This window comes from Heloderma suspectum, chromosome 2 (genome assembly GCF_057233095.1).
Source record: "Heloderma suspectum isolate Gila_16-S chromosome 2, 16-S_ref, whole genome shotgun sequence".
In the NCBI taxonomy this organism is placed as follows: Eukaryota; Metazoa; Chordata; class Lepidosauria; order Squamata; family Helodermatidae; genus Heloderma; species Heloderma suspectum.
Genome location: NC_139459.1, coordinates 159,601,426 through 159,624,270, shown reverse-complemented (window position 1 = coordinate 159,624,270; position 22,845 = coordinate 159,601,426). Strand labels below are relative to the sequence as shown.

General features: G+C 44.0%; 1 protein-coding gene across 1 annotated transcript; it reads left to right on the top strand.

Moving 5' to 3' along the window:
- The first annotated feature begins 347 nt into the window (after nucleotides 1-347).
- Nucleotides 348-22,163, top strand: MAB21L3 (mab-21 like 3). Its single transcript, XM_084832193.1, has 6 exons — nucleotides 348-410; nucleotides 4,957-5,097; nucleotides 13,218-13,509; nucleotides 16,890-17,071; nucleotides 17,901-18,095; nucleotides 20,607-22,163. The coding sequence occupies exons 1-6, from the start codon at nucleotides 363-365 to the stop codon at nucleotides 20,838-20,840; spliced, it is 1,092 nt and encodes a 363-aa protein (XP_084688319.1). The 5' UTR covers nucleotides 348-362; the 3' UTR covers nucleotides 20,841-22,163.
- Nucleotides 22,164-22,845: the final 682 nt, after the last annotated feature.

Here is a 22,845-nt window from a genome sequence, read left to right as displayed (position 1 = left end):
ACAAGGGAGTGTTGATGGCAATCAGAAAACTCTGAAGCTTCAGCATGGCTCGGAAAATCCTCTGATTTTTAATCAAAGATTAGAGCTTCCTAAATCAGCATCAACATATTGCCATTTGAAAAATATAAACAATGGAATAAAATGGATGGTGGTGGTTGAAAATGGCCTTAAGTGCTGAGTGGGGGGTGAAAATTGCAATGTGGAACCAAAAGAAGAACTGCTTCCCTTCTTTTGCATTTGCAGGGCAAAACAAGTAATTTTGATGTACCAGACAAGAAAAGCCACAGATAAAAAACCTTGGGATTGTTGCCCCTGCATCAGCAAGCCTTTCCTTGGAGATACATAGAAGACAAGTCCTTACCATGAAGCCACTCACAGAAGAAATCATAGAGCAATACATTCAGAATAAGGTAAGGGCAGTTCTCTGAGTCTGTACTGTTGTCTAAAGGTTCAGCATCCAGGACTGGATTCTGTTCCCAAACTCCTGAGGTGGAAATCTCTAGATGGTGGCCTCTCTAGATGGGGACTCATTACTTACATTATGGGATAAAATTTAGCGCTTCCTAAGCGTTTCCATTTTGGACCCAGTTGTGAAATGGTTCATATTCTATATGAGATATCAAATAGCTGAAGTTTTGGGAAAGATGAAACATGCAAACTGGCATATTAAAGCTCTTGAGTATCCAGTCTCAAATCTGTGCTAAAACCATTATGAACAACTGCAAGGAGATCTGTAGTAATTCTGAGCCTATCTATTGGATCCAAATTACAGTGCAGATGCTCTTGTGGCCCTTCTGTTACTTTGGACAGATATAAATAGCTAGAACAATGTTGCTCAAACGTCTCTGTTTTTAGGAAGCCCTTTCAACATTGACACACTCTCTGCTGAGGACCCCCTGAATAATGAAGAAGATTCTTGTGATTCTTGTAGAGTGCATGCTCCATTCACATGGGGTTCCATTGTCCTCACTATTCAATCCTATGCCATGACTGTACATTGCAGGGAACATCGGTAGTGGTGGGCAACCTGTATTTCAGTTAGGCTTTTTTGCCAGATTACTGAGGGCCAAACTAGTGACATCAGCAGACCTGCAACTAGGTCTCTGTTGGAGCTTTTAAAAGGTTAATAAAGCTGTGATAGGAGGAGGAGATTTGGATTGTGGCTGAAGCTGCTATTTGCTTCACAGGGGAGACATACAGATACCATTAATTTTTCCTTGTAGAACAAATGTCTTCCATGAGGGATTGTAATTGGAAAAGATGTGGGGTGAAAGGATTCAATCCCCCCTCCACCATCACTGCAGATCCAATCCAGATCTCATCCTCCCCCACAGCTACGTTTACCTTTTAAAAAAATGTGGGAGATCTCCTGATGTTGCTTCTAGTTTGGCTCTGATTTTTCTCAGTAATTGTTCAGTCTGGAGCACAGCTTGAATGGCACTAGGTCAGATCTTTTAGATAATCTACTGGAGTACATTAAAAAGAAGGTTTAAAAGCACAGATTATTATATAGTTTATAGACGCCAGAAAAAAATAACAGTTCTGTGGCAATAACGAAAGTTTTATTCTGGCAGTAGTTTTCATGGGCCAGAGCCTACTTTGTCAGATGAATGAAATGATCACCTAAGTGGGTAGATATATGTGTGAGGGCAAGAGAAGAACAAAAAAGAAGAGTTTGTTTGTTTTGTTTTTACAAATGATCAGGCAATGCAAATGGTAGCTGTAGTGTGTCATGATAAGATGCAGAATACAAATGAATTCAATCCGAGTGCAAGATCCAACCAGTGTGAGTGTAACCCACTCTTGACTAGTGACACTGGTGATGAATAGGCATAACAAGATCAACATTTGCTTTCTGTAATGAGCTTGCTATTTCCAAGATGTTGACAGGAACCATTTTTCATCTGTTTCACCTACCTGAAAATTGACTTTTTTGTTTCAACTGTATTTCAGGGGTGAGGCAAAATTCTTTTCGAGGGAAGAGAATCAAAGTGGCTGTCATTTCGTTTCCCCCAGAAAGCCTTGTTCTGAGGTGTTTTTTGAATTTTTTGAATTTCAAAATGGCTGCAATAAAAATGGCTTCTTCATTTGCCTCTCACCGGAGACCACCAATTGAGTATCTGCAGAAAAACATACACTTCTACAGAATGGTGGATTGTTCCTCCAGCTGTTCATTTTATTCAGATGATGCACTGTTAAATACTCTTCCAGAGAAAGGAAACTTTATTCAAGTGCTTTCTTTGAAAGCAGACCCAGTGGTTTAAAAGGCATCCCATTACTTTCGGGGTTGGGGAGGGGGTGTAGAATCAGAGGTTACCAGTGCAATCCTATGCATTTCTAACCAGAGGTAAACCCCACTGGGTTCAGTGAGACTTTCTCCCAAGTAAACATGCTGAAGAATCAGCAATATGAGAGGCCATTTCACAAAACCTCTCCTTGAATTACTGGGTGAGTTTCACAAATGTTTGGTTGAATCAGTTTCTCCCCTGCTCTAGTTAAGACCAAGTTCCACAGTACCAAATCTGCTATTGAATTCCAGTTCAGAAATCTGAAGTGTAGTTCCTCACTTGATTGTGAAGAATATGTTGACAGTTATGTAGTGTTTATTTTCCCATGAGTTTTAAGCATTAGTATTTAGTAGAAGATATAGATGAGGTCACAGTAGGAAGAGTGGATGAATCAGGTGGAAAAGGAAGTGTGTCTTGGGTAGACTTAGCCACAGCATGTGAAATTGCATGAAGTACATAATTCTCTACCGTGTATAATCAAAGCCAAATTCATACTGGTTAGGTGAATGACATTCTATTGCACACTGCTGAGCTTTCAATAAGTGGAGGAGAAGTGTCTGTCACCTATGTCTTAACCTCTCCAAGTAAGCTGTCAGGTTTACATGTTTATTTTTATGATTATTACATTTATAACCCACCCTTTTTCATCTTGGAAGGAACCCAAGGAAACTCACAGAATCCTCCTCCTCTCCATTTTGTCCTCACAGCAACCCTGTGGGGTAGGTTAGGCTGAGAGTCAGTGACTGGCCCAAAGTCACCCCATGATCTTCATGCCTGAATAGGGACTAGAACTCGGATCTCCCAAGTCCCAGCCCAATACTCTAACCACTATACCACACTGGCTCTCCAGTGTTGTGGATAGCTTGTGATTTTAACTAGTTATGGCTTTGCTCACGATTTTCCTTATAAGATAGAAAACTAAACATGTGGATGATTGTGGATCACCAATGTTTGGGAAAGCCCTGAAGCAAAAGCAAAATAAGATGGTTAATTTGGGGAAATAAAATGTTTTGGGCTTTGGTGAGAGTGCTGGACTGGGAGCCAGGAGATCTGGGTTCTAGTCCCCACTTGGCCATGGAAGCTCACTGGGTGACTTTGGGCCAGTCACAGAGTCTCAGCTCAACCCACCGTGCAGGGTTTGTTGCGAGGATAAAATGGAGAGGAGGAGGAGGAGGAGGAGAATGTAAGCAGCCTTGGGTTCCTTGCAAGAGGAAAAAAGTCGGGATAGAAATACAATAAATAAATAAATAAAAATACATTCCTGCAGCATTGATAAAACATGCCATTAACGTCTTCACATATTCTAGAGATAATTCTCAAGCTTTGGATTTTACCAAATGAAGAATAGCTAGCAGCAGATTTGTTCTCTTTCAGCCTTTTTGTGCCCTCTGGTCAAGACAAAAAATGTAATAGAAAAAAACCCAACAAAAGGGTACACTTCAGAGTACACTTCTGTACTCTGCTTGACATTGCATCATGATCTCCCAAAGTATTTTCAAGGATTGCAAGGGGGAATTCACTGTGCTCACTGGTAAGCTACAGTACAGAGCACCTGCTGCTGGCAGATCAAAGATCACTTGTATATCTTCCGTAGCTTGCCAATGAGCACAGTGAATTATTTCCTCTAATGAAGAACTTTTATACTTAAAAGATACTGGGACAAGTTTGTTCATTCTTTCTTACATGGACTGGGGTCCCCAAGGTAGTGCCCACTGTGCCCGCAAATGCCTCCCTTGGTGCCCCCAGACTCCCTGCCAGTCCTGATATATAGTTAACTGCAAGGCTGGCATGCTGCAAAGCAAAGTGCTGGCCTCCTCTGCCATCTTTATTTCCAAGAATTTCTCTGGGGCCCCACAGTGTACGTCTGCACGTGTGCGTGATTTGCAGGAAGTTTATGTTTGTAAGGGTGTGTAGTGTGGGTGGATGTTTTCCTTGTGTTTATGTTTGTTTTTTGGAGCATTACTAACTTGCTTTTTGCAAACTGAGTATTTTGTTGTGTTTTTGTAAGGGCAAGATTTGGCATTTGGGGCTCAGAACCCACCTCTTCTTGCTTGTGCTCAGTTACTTGGCCAAGTTACCTGTCTCTGAGTCTCATCTCTGAGCCTTCTGTGAAATGGGTGATAGATTAGAAAACTGTGGAATGTGTGCAGATGTGTAAGGATGGATGTAAATGGCAACAGGAATCTTCTGGCTGGATGCTGAAAATATAACTGAGAATGAATTGAAAACCAAGCTGTACCAGCTCACAAACCCATGAAACCCACGAAAGGTACAACATGTTTTAGGGGCCCTCAAAGTTTTTGAGCCAGTGAACAGATCTGTAATTTTGAGAAAGTATCATAGACACTTCCACAAAATGACTGCCATGGGGGCTTGCCTATTGTCCAAATGGTTGCCATGGTGGATTTGGCTAGTCACAAAAGACAAACTAGCAAGGCTAAAAGAGAAGGAACCTGACCAAGTCAGAGGTGAGGTCTTTTGAATCCCCTTTTTTAAATCCAGTTTTCAGATCAAATAGCCCTTGGCCCCCACATTCCCAGCCCACAATTCATGTACATACACACATTCCAGGACACTTCTGGCTCAATGTCTCCATTTGGCTAAACTGCGGCATATGGTTTCGGATTTTTTGCAATAATGTGATAGAAGTGTTGGGATATCCTTGCAGGTGAATTGGAGGCACCAAGTGGTGTCCAAAATTGTGGATGAGGTGCAAAAGATCATACAGCAGCTAACCACAGAAATTAGCAACAAGGACTCTCGTTTTCAGGCAATCTCCAACTCTGGCATTCATAATGAGAACATGAAGGTAAGTGCATATGGTCCTTGGCTTGGCTTGGGCATAGTGAGTGGGTGAGTTCCGGGTCCCACTCCTAATGAGAACAGCACCTCTTCATTAGAGTCTTCAGAACTGAAGGAAACTGCACCTGTTGTTTCTGCTTCTTCCTCTGCAGCAGCCTTTATGGGACCTCATTAGGGCTGGGCTGTGGGCAGCAGTCTGTGAAGAGCCAGGAACTGTGCGCAAGCCAAGAGCCAGGAGCAAAGAGCAAGACCATCTTCACACACTGGTTTTTTAGCAGGATTGTTCTTCTTTAATAACGGGAGCTTTCACTGGAGCTTTAAACGATGCCGCTGCTCTCCTACTGCTGTCTCACAACTTCCCCTCCCACTTCCCATGTTATCTGAGAACAGGAAAACCCGGCATTTTCTGTGCTTGTGATAGACGCCATTCCCCCCCTATATATTTCCCCTTTAGTGCTTTGTCCCACTTTGTGTGGGTGTGTGCTAGGGGGTGTTGCTGGGTGGTGTTGAATAACATTGTCATGACAACAAATCAGGGGGGCAGGTCACTGACCATGGGCAATACTTCCTAGAAGATGGACTGTTGGCAAGGGATGGGTTGCACCTCACAAAGGCTAGGAAGAATGCGTTTGGCCACAGCATGAAGAACTTCATCAGGAGGGCTTTAAACTGAATCCTACGGGGGAGGGAGACGTAAAGTTGGGGGTAACAATGGATGAAGGCTCACGCACCACAACAGAGAAAACAGCTCTAATAGCGCCCAATAATAGTCTTCAGAAACATGTAGGAAGAAAGCCAGACTATGAAGCACATGGTCTTCGATGTCTATATACTAATGCCCAGAGTATGGGAAACAAACAGAACGAACTTGACCTCTTAATACAGGAGGGAAATTATGACTTGATAGGTATACCTGAGACTTGGTGGGATGACTCCCACGACTGGAATACAGCAATTGAAGGATATAACTCGTTATAACAAGGATATAACAAGAGGAACAGAAAGGGAGGTGGAGTTGCACTATGTTAAAAATACATATCTCTGCACAGAAATACAGGAGGATGGGCTTGGTAGCCCCATCGAGAGCATCTGGGTTAAAATAAATGGAGCAAAGAATAAAAGGAACCTGGTGGTCAGAGTGTACTACTGGCCACCAAATCAAGAAGACAAGGATGAAACTTTTGAAAAGCAAATTGCCAGTGTTTCAAAGAAATGTGATGTAGTAGTAATGGGAGACTTCAATTTCCCTGATATTTGTTGGGAAACAAATTCTGCAAAACATGGCCCCTCCAAGAGATTCCTGACTTGTGTTGTTGATAATTTCCTCCTCCACAAAGTGGAGGAAGGAATGAGAGGATCGGTTATTCCTGACTTGATCCTAACCAACAGAGATGACACAGTGAATAAAGTAGCAGTTATGGGAACTCTGGGGGAAAGAGGCCATGTTATACTTGAGTTCTTGGTTCTAAAGGAAGCAAAAGCTGAGTGTAGCTAAATGCGTACCCGGGATTTTAGGAAAGCAAATTGTAATAAACTCAGAACAATGACCAATAAGGTCCCATGGCAAGCCACTCTAATGAGAAAAGGAGCCCAAGATGGGTGGGAGTTTTTTAAAAAGGAAATTATCAAGGCACAATTACAAATAATTCCAACAAGAAGAAAAGGTGGAAGACAACACAAGAAGCCAATGTGGCTTCACAAAAAGCTTAGAGATGACCTGAAAACAAAAAAGCACACATATAGGAAGTGGAAGGAAGGCCAAGCTACAAAGGAAGAGTACAGGCAGGTAGCACAGAATTGCATGGATGGTGTCAGGAAGGCTAAAGCTGAGAACGAGCTGAGGTTAGCGAGGGATGCTAAAAGCAACAAAAAGGCTTTCTTCAGATACATGCATAGTAAAATACAGAGGAAAGAAATGGTGGTTCAGCTATTAAATAAGGATGGCAAAATGATAACAGATGACAAGGAAAAGGCAGAAGTGCTCAATTCCTACTTTGGCTCAGTCTTCTCCCCAAAGAGGGTCTGTGAGCCCCCTGGCAAAGGCGAAGTACAGGCTGAAGGGGCAGGATTGCAGCTGAGATCGAATACCTAATTACTTTGAATGAGTTCAAATCTCCAGGGCCAGATGAACTGCATCCTAGAGTAATCAAGGAACTGGCAGAAGAACTCTCAGAACCACTGTCTATTCTCTTTGAGAAATCATGGCGGTCAGGTGAAGTGCCAGAAGATTGGAGGAGGGCTAATGTTGTCCCTATCTTCAAAAAGGGAAAAGGAGAAACCTGGAAACTACAGACGAGTCAGTCTGACATCAATCCCTTTGAAAATTCTGGAGCAGATGATAAAGCAATCCATCTGTAAGCACCTTGAACACAATGCAGTGATTACTTGAAGCCAACGTGGATTTGTCAAGAACAAATCCTGCCAGACTAATCTGATCTCATTTTTTGATCAGGTAACCTCCCTTGTGGACTGTGGGAATGCTGTGGACATCATATACCTCGACTTCAGCAAAGCTTTCGACAAAGTGCCCCATGATATCCTGATGAGCAAACTAGCTAAAAATGGGCTATATGAAACAACAATCAGGCGGATTCACAGTTGGCTACAGAATTGGACTCAAAGAGTGCTTGTCAATGGGATCTTCTCAAACTGGGGAGAGGTAACAAGCGGGGTGCCACAAGGCTCAGTCCTGGGCCCAGTGCTCTTCAACACTTTTATTAATGACTTGGAGGAGGAGGTGTAGGGAATACTTATCAAATTTGCAAATGACACAAAATTGGGTGGGATAGCTAATAACCTGGAAGACAGAAACAAAATTCAAAGTGATCTTGATAAGCTGGAGCGCTGGGCAAAAAACAACAGAATTATTCGATAGGGATAAATGCCAAGTTCTGCATCTAGGAAAAAGAAACCAAATGCACAGTTACAAGATGGGGGATACGTGGCTCAAAAATACTACAAGCGAGAAGGATCTTGGAATTGTTGTAGATCACAAGCTGAATATGAGCCAACAATGTGATGTGGCTGCAAAAAAGCCAAATGCTGTTTTGGGCTGCATTAATAGAAGCATAGCTTCCAAATCAAGGGAAGTACTAGTTCCCCTCTACTCAGCACTGGTTAGGCCTCATCTGGAGTACTGTGTCCAGTTCTGGGCACCGCACTTTAAAAGGATGCAGACAAGCTGGACAGGGTTCAGAGGAGGGCAACGAAGATGATCGGGGACTGGAAACAAAGCCCTATGAAGAGAGACTGAAAGAACTGGACATGTTTAGCCTTGAGAAGAGAAGACTGAGGGGAGATATGATAGCGCTCTTCAAGTACTTGAAAGGTTGTCACAGAGAAGAAGGCCAGGATCTCTTCTCGATCATCCCAGAGTGCAGGACATGGAATAATGGGCTCAAGTTACAGGAAGCCAGATTCTGGCTGAACATCAGGAAAAACATCCTGCCTGTTCAATATGACAATGGAACCAATGACCTAGGAACATAGTGGGCTCTCCCACACTGGAGGCATTCAAGACGAGGCTGGACAGCCATCTGTCAGGATGCTTTGACTTAGATTCCTGCATTGAGCAGAGGGTTGGACTCGATGGCCTTGCAGGCCCCTTCCAACCCTACTATTCTATGATTCTATGACCATGCTTCCGGTGACTGTTTCTGCCTCTCTCCCATTCCACTACGGGTGCTTGAACTGTAAAGTGGTTAACTATCCCAAATGCTTCTCCGAGCTCCCCCTGAACACAGCAATGCTTACTTCTGAGTAAACTCATTGGCTGTAAGGCTTTCTTTTCCTGGGAGTAAGTGCCACTGAAATCTGTGTGGCTCGCTTCTGAATAGGCATGCATAGACGTGCATTGTAAGTCCACTTAGAGTAGCAGCCTTAAGGTCTCCCATCCCCTTCAATGCATTTACTTTGAACCTCCCCGTCCCACTGACTTTACTGACTGCTTCTTCTCTCTTTTGCTCACCAGTTTGATGGGCCTCTTTCATACAGCCATTGAATGGACCTGCACTCATGCCTGTGAAAACATCTGTACAATTGGGAAGCAAGCCAGCCACTATCTCTTCTCCTAGCCAACCTTACAGGCTCATTGTGAAGCCAGAATAAGGGGAAGAGCAACAACAGTGCAGAGGGGTGGAAGCAAGCTGGGTCTAATGAAGAAGGTGTCCCTGTGAAGCTGTTGCCTGGAGGGGGGGGCTGCTAGGGATGGCTTGATGCCTTGACTGTATACAAGACTGTGGATTTCTTACTTCTGTAGCTGGGAACCCAGAAATTGATATACCCTCCAAACTCAGTAGTACAAGCAATGTACTGCATTTAATTCCATCACACATTGACATATTTAGCAGGGAAGGACTAGCAGCGCCAGCAACCTTGGGGTAAGCCACCGAGAAGACTCTCTCTCCCTCGCCACAAAGTCGGAAGAAGGAGTGGGGCAGGGGACCAGCTCCTATAGCCCACTATCCAGGCCACTAGAAGGGCTTCCGACTTCTGCTGTGTAGGAGTGGAGGGACAGGCGGAGCCATCAACTGTGTTACAGGAACCAATGATTGGGGGAGGGGAGGGGAGGGGGCATGGGGCCAGCAGCCACCTTCTGTCCTGTTTGTTCAGTGCAGCTTGGCCCAGCCGTGAAAAGGTATAGAGCGGAGGGACGCGCTATGAGAGATGCCTGTATACAGGGCCAGTCTAAATCTCAGAAAGGATCCCGAATCAAAAGGGCCGGTTTGTAGTGGGATAAAATGCCAGGTGTTAAGACAGCCACAGTCTTGACCAAAGAACAAGCCATGAGGCAGGATTGAGATGCAAACCAGAAGTCAGCATTGAAGGGCAACCAAATAATACAGGAACACACCAGAGCTCAGGAAGACCTTGTTGCTCAAGCAGTGCTTAACTACAATAGGAAGCCCTTTTATACTCCTTCCTGTCCCTGAAGATCTAATAACCAGGGCCTTAGAATACTAAACTGCACAGGCAGATGCTATAACCTGTAGTTCAGTGACTCGCCATGTGGGGCAGCCTCACACAGATCCAAAGGCTCCCAATTCCAATTCAAGCCCTGGCAGCCTCTGATGGACATAAACCTCAGTACCCTTTGAATGGGCATTAGAATATCTTTGGTGTTCTACTGGTGCAACTCTTGTTTATGTCAGAGTTGTACACTCACCACCAGTATTAGGCCAACAGTGATAATCAGAGGCATCTGCATTACAGGAATTAAAACCCAGTGTATTATAACAGCAGTGATAATGCTCATGCTGTACCATATATTAAAGTAGTTATAACTAATGCTGATTACTACAGTGATGATTGGCTGTGGATAAATGCCTGACAGAGCTTAAAAGAATGGGAGAGGGTATACTACAGGTGAAAACTGAGATCTTAGTCACCAACTACAGGAGTTATTGGGCAGCCCCTTTACCCTGTCTTCTTGGCCATTTCTCCATCTACAAAGGTCCAGGTGCTCTAGAGAGCACAAAAAGATCAGTACTGCTTTAGAAAGTGTCTGCCAGTGCATTACATAATTCTAGATTGATCATTTTCTTCTAAGAGATGTTTTGGGGTTATGGAAAATGTTTATGCAGGGCAGGAAGATTTGGACTGGATGGCTTTCAAGATTCCTTCTAACTTTGCAGTTCTATGCTTTTATGAAAGTCCTTCTCCTGTTTGCAAAGGGCAGGTAAATATCCCACAATATCAGTCCTTTCAGCAAGACTGAAAACTTCAGTTAAAAAGTAGTTCCTCTTGCAAGCATCAGGTGGGTATGATTTCATACTTAAGGGTCAGAAGTCACATGGTAGTTAGCAAAAGTTTCATATCTGCAAATCAGTAGTGGCTCTTGGAGGCTGAATAAATATCTGTAGCTGAGCAGCTAAGCTTTCTAGAGAGGCTTGCCATTTATTCATTTGTTTATTTATACAATACATTTATATTCAAGATGGCATATACTGTCTTTACCATTAAGTACTTATTGCTAAGTAACTGTGAATGACTGCTTTGAGCAGGATGCAGCAAGTGGGAGGCTGTTCCATGGATATGTAGGTATCACTTTAATCGCATTCAGCAGTAGGAGGGAATGGCTAGTAGACTTATTGGGGCTGGGAATGTGGGGGCAGGGCATCAGGTACTTTGATTCCACACACCTGATTCCCGTAAGCCACATGAGAATAGTGCTGATCACAGCACTAGCCCAGGTGTCAATATGGGTAAGCAGAAGGACCATAGCTCTGTTCTGAAATAACTTCCTGCATTACTGGTTTGAAGCCAAATAGCCTTCTCACTGAAGAGCTGCATTGGAGGCCATTGGCTGAATGTCCCTTGAGATGCCTTGTAGAAAGTGGAGAACTCGTCAGGTTGTGGCAGGGTGACTGTGGGAATGGAAGAGGGTGAATGAAGCCCCTTAGGGTCCACGTCAACACAAGCAAACAACTAACTGTTACGAATTATTTAGGAAGAGCTGTCTTCTGTACTGTACATTTTTAGACTAGTGGGAACCAATATATTTTTTAAAACAGTACTGAACACTAACCACTCTCTCCCCACAGCCATGTGCCACATGTGTTCTTTGGAGTCTCTCCACTCTCCCCTAGTCCAGCACTGGAGCACACATCTCCAATGAATGTTTTTAAAAAGTCACAAACAGGTTGTCTCTTCGTAGCAAAGCTGCACCTTCCTTCCTTTGGTGCTGAACAGGGAGTAGTGGAAATGTAGGATAGTGTGTAAGGTCCAATTTATTTTAGTATCTGAAAACTCCCTGAGTCTCCTCTGACCAGCTTCAGACTAGAGTTCATCCCAGAGCATGGAATCCTCAGTCTTGCAAGCAAAGAATTATAGTGTCCCCCTCTTCACTTAAATGCCCCAAAGATGGGGATTAATGCATGGTTAAGCCTGTTGGTGTAGTCAAATGTCTTCAGAGTTTGGGCTGGAAGTAGTTATCAATTATTTTTTAAATAAGTATTGACTATATACCTTGTGTACTTATGCAGCAACTTCCCATATTGAAACTTCAGCCATAGATCATTCTGCAAAACGGTAACAAATTGAAGGAGGGGTAGCCATCTTATTTTATTTCATCAAAGAGGCTTGTAGCACCTTAAAGTAACAGATTTATTCTGGAATAAGCTTTTGTGAGCTTGAGTCTACATCAGGTACATGAAGTGTTATCCTCAGTTGGGGTGTGTGAATACACACACATGCACACAGGGAGAGAGAGGAGTCAATGCGATAATATGAATGGGTGGTGCTGCCATTTTGTGGAAGGATGAGTACAGCTCTTTTGTACAGGCACTAGAGAAGACCACCCAATTTCCTTCCTTTTTGATTATCTGTTTTTAAGGTGTGTTATGGAAAGCCAAGATGCAATTATTTCATTTCATTTATTACATTTCTATACCATCCAGTAGCCAAAGCTCTTTGGATGGTCTACAAAAATTATATGAATTAGTTCATGGTTATGAAAGAAATACAGGCTGTGTGTGTTAGGGAGATTGTAGGGATTCTTGAAGTTGCAGCAGAAAGTATTAGTTTTAATGTATTTCTGCCCTGCCTTTTATGGTAAGCCCTCTCAAGGGAGTTTACAATAAAGGACATTAAAAACAAAACAATAATAAAAAAATCAGATTAAAAACCTATATCGGGGGCCAGCAAAAACCAGTTTGCCACAGGCCACCTCTCACTCGCTAACTGTATCCACAGCACATGGAATAACACTCCTGATCTGATCAATTTTATCTGCAATTTTATCACAGGAGGCCTTAGAATACTCCAGCGGTTCCGGAGCAACTGGACTGACCAGGCTCGAAATGGACTGGACCAAAATGGCCCTGTTCCTAGTACCCACCAACCTCTTCAACTTTAGCTGTGAGCCAGAAAGCAGGGTCTACACTGACAGCATTACATTAGTCTAGTGTGAGGCTGCCTTTGAAGGGTGTTTAGAATCTGTACCTCCCATAGATAACCTCCTGCTTTGAGTTCCTCCCATAGATCCTGTGCTTCAAGCACTATTCATGCCCAGGTCACTGTAAAAATAAATAAATGTTGCTGTTCTTTTCCCACTGTATCTCCAAGTGGGCTACTTTGTAGAATTCCATTTCTATCTTCTCCTGCTCCAACCTTTCTGAATTTGTCTAGGTTTTAGCATCCAGCCAGATCCTCGTCACCATCCCATTGCTTGGCCTGTCTGGGTACAAAGAGGGTCAGGTACGACACTGGCGTTACTACACAGCACATGGAGCAAAGCTCCTGTCTCCTGTCAGAGACCCAGAAGAGCTGCAGCAGTGGCTGGAAGTGGAACAGTTCTCCAAGAGCCTCCAGCAGTGGCACGAAGCAGATGTGAACATTGAGGGTGACCTTGTGCCTGCCAAAGTCCTTGTTGTCTTCCGAAAACTCGTGGAGAAATCAATTGTATCTTGCAATCTCAAGGGTGAGTTCACTGTGGATGGAGTGAAAGGAACTGTCTATTTTGGCAGTGCTTTCCTTCCCACAATCAATTGCAGGCACTCCTCATGGCCTCCCCACACCTCTACAGACCTTTTAGCCAGTTCTCCACATCCACAACAGCATTCTCCTGACCCTCTCTCAGATCTCCATACAACTGTCCTTCTGACTACAGACCCTAGCTAGCTGAAAGCTTCCTTAGCAAACATTCAAATGATCTATCACACATTTATCTACATAAGTGGCATATCCCTAAGAGAGAATACAAAGAGACATTTCATTCTCATGTAATTTATGTATCTGAAGCACCAAAGCACCAAACAGCTGTCAGATGAGAAGAAATAGAGAGAAGAGCGGGAGATTCTCACACTGAAAGTAAAGAATGCTGCTGAGCTCACACTGTGGAAAAAACTCTTCCTGGTTAGCACATTTTCTTCTTTGCCAGTTAGTAGCCAATATGAGGGCCTAAGTCATGCAAGCCACAGAGATGTGGAGTGTTTTTCAGGATAACAGGGACTGGTAAAATGGCTGCTGCGGGCCTGCGGTCTGCAAACGAGAGTACCAAACCAAATGGCTCAGAACCAAACTAGATGAGCATGGATGTGCAGAATATCCAGCTGAACCGCCATGGCCAAGCAATTTCCTCACCTTCCTTCTTCTTTCTGTGTCTTGTATCCTCCTGTTCAGATTTCCTCCATTTGGGAGAGATTCATGGTAACACAAAGGAGTTTCTGGAAAACCTGGCTGTCTTTAGCAGCTGCTAAATACAGTGATGGGGGCAACCCTTGTCATCTCATAAATAGAAGAACAGTCTGGGCCAGACTTGCATAACATAAGGCTAGTGGTCCAACTGTGCCCTTGCCCTGGATATTTGCAGCACTATTAGGGAATTCCAAGTAACAATCTGTAGCTCTTTTCTTCCTCTTTGGGGGAACATCTGAGGAAAATGCCTGTTGTTTTCTGTGTTGTTCCCCTTTCCCTGGAGAAGAAGCATGGTAATGTTGGGACTATGTATTTCAGCTTGTGAGCATGGCCAGAGAGAGACCCTCTCATGGGCAAACTAGATTTGATGCAGGAAATTGGTGGTCATGATCTCTCAGATTTTAGAAAATGAAGCAGCATCCTATGCAGCTGCTTTGAAGATTAGGGGGGGTGGCACTGAGGAGGTTGGTTTTATGGAGTTATTTATATTTATCGCATTTCTATACTGCCCAATAGCCCAGCTCCCTGAAGGCTATCTTCTGTATGTTTTTCTATCTGTATGTTTTTCTCTCATTGAGCTAATTGCAGGTTGGGGGGGAAGGGAGGCCTAAACCCCTTCTCCACGGAGACACTTCCCTAGTCTTCAAAGCAGCTGTGTGGAGTTCCTAATTATTAACGAAGAACATGATAACTCTAGTCATGGATGGCCTCTGTCATGTGTAGTTTGTTCCTTAGGTCGTAATCCTTGAATTCAATGGGACTTACTTCTGAGTAGCCTTATTTTGTAAACCACCCAGACAGCTTTGGCTATTGGGCAGTATAGAAAGGCAATAAATAAATAAATATTCATGTTGCACTATCAGTGTGAGAATTGCTGGGAGAGTGAAAACCTTGTGCTTGGTTCCTAGTAAACTGAACTAGGAGGAGAAGAAATATAGCAAAGAGAGAGGCTGAAAGAAGAAAAATATTGGATTGGAACAGATATTGGAATGGAGAGAGATCTACGCTGGGGAAAAATAGAAAACAAAGGGGTGTGATGCAGAGAGCTAGAGAAGAAACCATATGCTGTTGGGTGCAGAGGGAGTGAACACTTTGAAGATGGAAAAGGGGAAAAGGTTTAGAGAGGGTTCAGGGAGATATGTGCTGTTATGGGTGCTGAAAGAAATAAGGTTTAATAGAGAATGGGTTAAAAAGAAAACACTGGAATATACTTCAAGACAAGATGACAGCCATGCCACCGTTTTCAGTCTTGAAGCTTTCCCTTGTGAGTGTGACACTGATGTAAGCATATTCCATATAGCAATCACTGTATAAATGAATATGCTACCTCACATTTCCAAACTTGAAATATTGTGCTGAGTGTTAAAAAAAAGCAGCCCTGCAGAAAAGGTGCCAAATGTGCATCTCTCTCACACGCACATGCACATGCACATGCACACACACCCCTCTACATCTACACCTGGATCATACAAAGAGATGCACAGATTCCATCCACTCACATCCTTATCCAGCACACCCACCCTCCAGCTGGCCGTCCCATGTATGCTTCTTCTTCTATCCCTGTACTGTTCTGATCCAGCACTGAGTGGAGGCAAGTTGCTTCACGACAGGGGGTGGGAGAAGCCACTCATAAGAACTTACACATTTGATCTGTGCCCCAGCACTGCAGTATGTACAAACAAAAAATAGCTGCAGCTGTCTGCTGGCCACTGAGTACCATGGACAGAGTGCCTGTCTTCCCCTTTGGCAAAGCCATATCTTAATATGGTAGGGGTTACTCAATACCCCATTCTACTTCTATCTCTAGCAATGGCTCCAAAAGGACAATCACTGCTTTGCATCATGACTTGTAGCAACTAGATCTGAGCAGCAGAGTACCTATGCCCTAAGTTGAAACAGTTCGTCCCCATTTGAAAGGGAATTACTGGCAGACCCCTGAACTTAAGGACTAGGGAGAGTCCCTCCCCTTTTCCCTTGGAGCCTCTGGGCACAGCCGTTGTTTGCGCACCAACCTGGCACTTCGCCTCCTTTCCGTGCCCTCCATCTGGCGCCGCTCTCTGCGTCTGCGTCGCGCATCCACCAAGTCTGCTATCTGTGCTTGGTCACTCCCTGGACTGCTAACTAAACTAGGAATGCTGGTGGGAGGAATCTCCGTCAGCTGTTGGTCCTGGGAAAGAGGAGCGCGCTCCTCTCCCAGGAGCGATGCTCTTCCTCAGAATCAGAACTACTCTGGGATTCTATGGGCTCAGTGTCCACCCTGACAGTTTGGGGCCTTGGACTGAAGAGCACATACTGGACACTATGACTTCGTGATCTCCCCACCAATTAACTGTCAAGTAATTAATTAACTGATCTCCCCAGTGATGGGCTCCTAGTTCACAGGGTGGCCCTTCTAAGCAGTCTTGTTACCTTTTATGTTGCTGTATATTTCTAGGGTATATAGCTCCTTAGATTATTATCCAGGATTGTCTTATGGGTTGTGGTGCCTTAATTGACCCCAAAGTGGTTTTGATATGGAGCAATGCTCCCCCCTTTGATGTCATTGCTAGAGGCAACAGAAAAGCAGGGTACTAAGTTACTCCAACTGCATTAAAAAATAGCTTGCTTTGCTTCTGCTGTAGGCCACCTTCTGCTGACGATATTCTCTTGATGTCCCTTCCCCAGACAAAGTCAGCATTTTAGAAGGCTTCAGCTCAGTGGTTCGTGTTGCTGTTGAGACACCCAGTTTCCAGGTGGAGGTTGAGCTGGCTCCAGCGATTGAGATCCCAACTTGTTGGCCTCGGAAAAGCAAGTGGCCCCGATGCTTCAAGCACTGGCCTTGCCAGGAAAAAGTGCAGTGTATTAAGGTACCAGGCGAGGTAGTACTCAGGGACTGTGAGCTTAGTCCAAAGAGGATCTTGCAAAAAGTAGCATGTGGAGGGACATGACAGCAGGATTTGGCCATGAGGATTTAGGGATTGTCTTCCCACTGATTTTCTCCCACCATGGAAAAAAAAGAGATGGGTGGGTGGGGCCAAGCAGCACATCTTCTATAAACTAGGATGCAAAATGCAGTCATGTATGAGTTTCAAACCCTCCACATTTAGGGAAAGTTAGCAAATGTACACAGCCCATGAAAGTATGGGGAAGGGCACCATCCCAACAGCTGCTAACTAGGTCTGGGAAGATGGTCATTCCCAGATTCCATTTAATTTATTGTTTTTAAGGCTCTGCAGTGTAGTGACAATGTCTTCTCCTATATTTCCCATTGCAGCCACTAATACTTGCCCAATGTTCTACTGTCTCTACCAGTGGACCAGTTAATAACCTATGGGGGCACATAGAAAGCCCTTTGTGGATGCTTCTCCAGATATGTATGGAGCTCCTTCCACTGGAGACTTAGCAAAGCCCAGGCTTGAGCATATCTTCTAGATATTTTCTAAGGACAATGAGCAAACTGTGTATGGGTTCCTTTTAGCATATTTTCATGGTACATTTTGTGCTTTTAAATCTGTTTCACGGTATTAATACCCTCCCTTGGGATGGGGTTGACTAAATTAATTGATTACATTTGTGATTACAAATGCAGTCTTACAGAGATGCTCGACTTGTCTCTCATGCCACACTCTGCCTGGGATATCCTCGGTCATCTTTCTCTATCCTTCCCTGCATGACTTTTGCTACTTCTTTCTGCAGTCTTTTGGCTTTGATCTCTTGGCATCTTCCAATTACCACTGGCACCTGAGCTTCTCACGAGCTGAGCGCATATTGATGGAGGGACTTGATGAGGACGGCGGTTGTCGCATGAAGTGCTTCCAGGTTATGCAGCAAATGAAGGAGGATATCTGGTGTGTGGGAAATAAGCCAATCCTCACATCCTTCCACCTGCAGGTGTGTACAGCCAGCAAGAGCAGGGTTGGAAAGGGGAGAGAAAGATCTGTAGCTTAGGAGTCCCTGCTTTGGAGGACTTGCTACTTGCCAGTGATTTGCAAGTTGCTGTACTAAAACCAACGTGTGTTCAGTACCATGTGAGCATATGAAGCTGTCTTATACTTTGTCAGACCATTGGTCCATCTAGGTACTGTCTAGCCTGACTCCCTCAGCTGTTGTCCACGGTCTTGGGCAAACACCTTTCCCAGACCTGCTAATTCAAGATTCTTTTGCTTGAGACTGAGCCTGGGATCTTCTGCCTGTAAAGCTTGTGCTGGGAGCTATGGCCCCTGCAAATAAAATAGGCTCTAGAATCCCCTAGGTTCTGCCAAATTAGGCTTTTTTATTCACAATCTATGCACAGTAACTAATCTATTGTCACATATTTTATAGCATTGATGCTAGCACAGTAAAAACAAGGACACTTTTAAAAATATGGATTTATTTTTTTAAAACATTAACCTCCTTCCTCCAAGAAGGTTGAGGTATTATACCCGCACTTTATACTCACAATAAGCCTGGGAGGTAGGTTAGACTGAGTGACTTGTCCACGTAAGCTCCATGGCTAAGCAAGGAACTGAACCTGGGTCTCTGCCATCTAAATCCAGCACTCCACCTGCTACAACACATTGCATCTCGTGGATAATTTAACAGCCCATATACTTAAACATTCTATCTATTCAACTATTTTAAGATAAGTTTCATTTTTTAAAAACATTAAATTAACATTAAAAATTAATAACGGCGCCCTTTTAGTCAAACTGTATTTGTATTTGAATGAGTTCAGTGGTGTTCAGTTACCAAACTGCAGTTATTAACAAAACTAGACGGTGGTTCTCTCCAGTTCGCTTATGCTAGCAAAGCCCTAGGTCACCTCTTCTGCACTGAGTACTTTGTGCAGATCTACATTGGGCCCAACTGCATGTTATGGGTGGGATCTCCCACACAACATGAAGTTTGGCTCACAGCCAAAATAACAGGAAGTTCCAAATCTCAGCAGCAGAACTTGTCAAGAGCAGGAACATGACATGATGCCCTCTGTCATGAAGAACAGAGAAGTGTGGTATAAGGCCCACAGACACTGTGGGGACTTCCTTTGTTTTTAGTTATGGAAACAGCTCCATATCTACCAAAGATATAATGCATAGGCCAAGCATACCTTCCATTTTAGGAGCTAGTGAACTTTAGGGAAACCATTTTTTGTGTCCAGACCTGGGTGGTGGTGGTCATACTTTGGGCCTAGTTGGCCTCCAGCTGAATTGCCCAGGCAGCCAAAATAGCCCCTGAATGTCTTGGGTCTTCGGAGAATTCTCTGAGTCCCTTGATTTTCTGATTATGTTACTGAGCAAGTATCAGGGGCTAGAGGTCTGCCGCTACCACACCCCTTCTGAGTGGTTCAGATTCTACCCCTCCCATGCCACCCCAATGGAGTTAAAAAAATTAAGAAGTAGGGTTGATACGTGCTGGGAAGGGCACAGCAGATGCCTCCAGGCGGTGTCACATTCCTGATGACATCATAGCTCATACAAAGGAACACAGAGAGAGAAAGAGAGAACAGGGATAATTTCAAACTGATAATAGGGAAAAAAGGATTTATTTTCAGACATCCTGTGGACAGCCTATTAATTAATATGGACAGGGTAAAGCTTGCCTATCTCTGTCTTCCTGCAGTATAGTTAAGAACTTGCTAACTTATTAACCTTTCAAATGCACAAACCCCCCAAATGGTGCTTAAAACAATATGAAAGTTAAAGTGAAGTTAAATTTCAGTGGTACATCCCATAAAACAGAAACATCTAATCCTTTCTGTCACTTTAGTACGCTTATAGAGGTAAATAGTTGGGTAGTGTAATTAGAGGCTGCCCCAAGGAGAGTAATTTGAGGAAGGAGAGTAATTTGAGGCTTCCCAAGGGGGGAGGGGTTTACACTGCTGAAGCCTCACCTTTGATCCCATCATTGATTCTACCATTGTAACCCCTAGTACCTGGGTGGGGCTTGGGGTGGAGCCCAGAGCATCTCAGGGTGGTATCAGGGGTGCAGCACAGCAGTTTTAAGTGGGTCCAGAGCAGAACCTTGCAGTTCTGAGCTGGGCCAAGGACAGAGCCCAGCACAAAAATTGTCTATTCACAAGCGTTATTCTGTTTTTAAAATGTGGTTGAGGAAAAAAATGGGCTTTGCACCTTGTTTTTCCAGCAACTAGTTCCACCCCCCAGCCCCAACCGCTGTGGACTCTGTTTCTCTGGTGAGCTGACAACCCTAACTTCTTTGGGGTATACCTGGTTTAAAGGCTCCAGCTGGAGCAGGAGGAAGCAGCAGGTTGTAGCATGCTTTCCTTGCCAGAGCTTACAAGCAACAGTGAGTGCCATGAAAAACTGCTTCTGTGTCCGGGGAAAGCTATACTGTTTCAATGCAGCATTTCCTGTGGCGTTGTTGTTGTGCTCAGTAGCAACTTGTGTCTGTGTTTTTTGCCAGATGGTGCTTTTTTGGACCTGTGAGAAGTACCCTCACTCCAAAGACTGGCGCTGTGTCTGCACAGGCTTCCTACGGATAGTCCAGAAGTTGCATAAATGTGTCAGCCAGCACTTCCTGAAGCACTACTTCATCAAGGGCACCAACCTGCTGAAGTATGCAAACATCAATGACCTGGACATGGTGGCAAGCAAGCTGGCTGTCTTCTTGGAGAACCCGATGCTCCCACTAGACTGAGGGGTGGGAAAGAAGGGTTTCTGAGCCAGCCTTTGTCCTCTGTGTGGTTATCCCTTCAGGTGATGAGTAGGAGCACAGAGGCAAATAGAGGCATGTGGAAGCAAGCCCTTCTGTGCTCTACCTCCCCATGATTAGTTCACCTCTTTACAGCCAGTCTCTTTCAAATGTCCAAGAATGGAAAGAGGGTGTGTTGGGCAATGGAGAGTGGGTGGAGTGCTGACTCCTCTTATTTTTTGCAAGTTTCATGGGTCATGAGCTCAAAAGCTGTTTTGCCATATTTGGAGCTGGGGTAAGCAAGCAAGAGTAACTCCACTGATGTTGCTTAAATTGCTTATACTCATCAGCAAAATGGGTTTGACAAGGAGAATTGGTGCACATTTGTTAATGTGCTTAAAGATAGTTGGAAGCATCTTGAGAACATCTGATTTGGGGATGCATGTGGATGCATTTCAAAAGTCTGTAATCTGTTCGTAAACTAATCTTCATCTTTAGCTTCTAAATATTCTAGTTGCTAAGACTTTCGTCTTTCTCTCAGTTTTGCCTCTTCCTTGCTCTCCTCACAGTGTAATTTGCCCCATAGTCTTTCCCCTCAGGGTTACTTCTCACACTGGTTTTTCAGACACAAACTTACAACCTATGCCTGAATGCACAATAAATAATACATGCAAGTAGTACCATAAGAAATGCATCTGGGCCATACATGCAGCTGGCTTCATGACAGACCCGATCACTTTCAGAATCCTGCAATGTATGAGCCTGACAGAGTCAGCTCATTCAGAGGAATGAGCAAGAGTGTTGCCTAACCCATGTCTGAAAAACCTAACAGGAGAAAAAGCCCTCAGGATTTTTGTCTGGAGTGGAAGGGGTGTGCTTCCCATGCTTGCTACCTCTGCTTGTGCCATGTTACTGGCCCCCACTACAGTGACACTCAGAATTGATCCTTGCTGGCAAGGGAACAGGACAATATGTTTATTTTTCTGTGCAGCATTTAGTCTTCGGTCCTTAATATCCAGATGTTATTTGCCTTCTGGAGCATCCTTTAATGGTTCACAATACCAACAGGCACACCATTTATTCTCATTTTCAAAATGTGAGCAGTAGAAGTGAATAAACACACTGCTATTTTCATGTTTAACACAGCTCATATTAGCATAAAGTGTTTCTGTTCCAACTAGCCATAGCTCTTTCACATAGCTATCCCACCACTATTCATCACCAACACCGACCTACAAATTCAGTCACATGATATACTGAAAAACTCCAGGGCCCCCTTGTGTAAAGGTGCAGTTAGTCACAGAACTGCTTCCTATAATAAAGATGTGAAGTTGTAAGAGTGTGCCTGAAAACAATCTTATGGGAAGAGTTTTGTGCATTTGCAAGCTTATTCTGGGTGCTCAGCATACCTGTGTCTTTCAGAGGATTTGGCACAGATCTAACTCTCTCCCACATGCATGAGAAAGAGGAATGCCATTTCAGTATTTTGCTCAGGGTGCTAAAATACCTAAAGGTGGGTCTGAAATTAGAGTATGAGGCACTTACTCATAAAGCCATCCACAAAAAGGGGGCAGGCCAAATAGTTGCCACCAGTGCTACTGCAGCTGGGGTTTTACCAAGTGGCACCAGCATACTCATCTAGGATTGCCAAATGGCTTTCTTTTTAAAGGAATTCCCCATCCTTCAGAGCATCATGGATGTCTCAAGGTCCTATACTTTGTTCCTATATAGAATGTTGTTGTTATAGCATCATTGACATGCATAGCTTTAGCAAGAGTGGGCAACTTGTGGCCCTCCATATGTTTTTATCAAAACTCCCATCAGCCCTAGCCAGCATAGCCAATGGAGAGGGCTGATGGGAGTTGTAGGCCAAAATATCTGGACACCCACAAGTTGCAGACCTTTGCTTTACAGAGAAGTAACTAAAAGTTCCTATCCTGAGGAATTTACAATTTAACATTCAACACCGGTTTTTTTTTTGGGGGGGATTGCAAGAGGGAAGTAAAGATAA

Bases quoted from the DNA above. Each gene is read 5' to 3' on its own strand.
- MAB21L3 (XM_084832193.1), top strand. From the start codon at position 363: ATGAAGCCACTCACAGAAGAAATCATAGAGCAATACATTCAGAATAAG. The intron at 17,072-17,900 runs GTACCAGGCGAG...TTCTTTCTGCAG, and splicing joins AAAAAGTGCAGTGTATTAAG to TCTTTTGGCTTTGATCTCTT. The intron at 18,096-20,606 runs GTGTGTACAGCC...GTTTTTTGCCAG, and splicing joins TCACATCCTTCCACCTGCAG to ATGGTGCTTTTTTGGACCTG.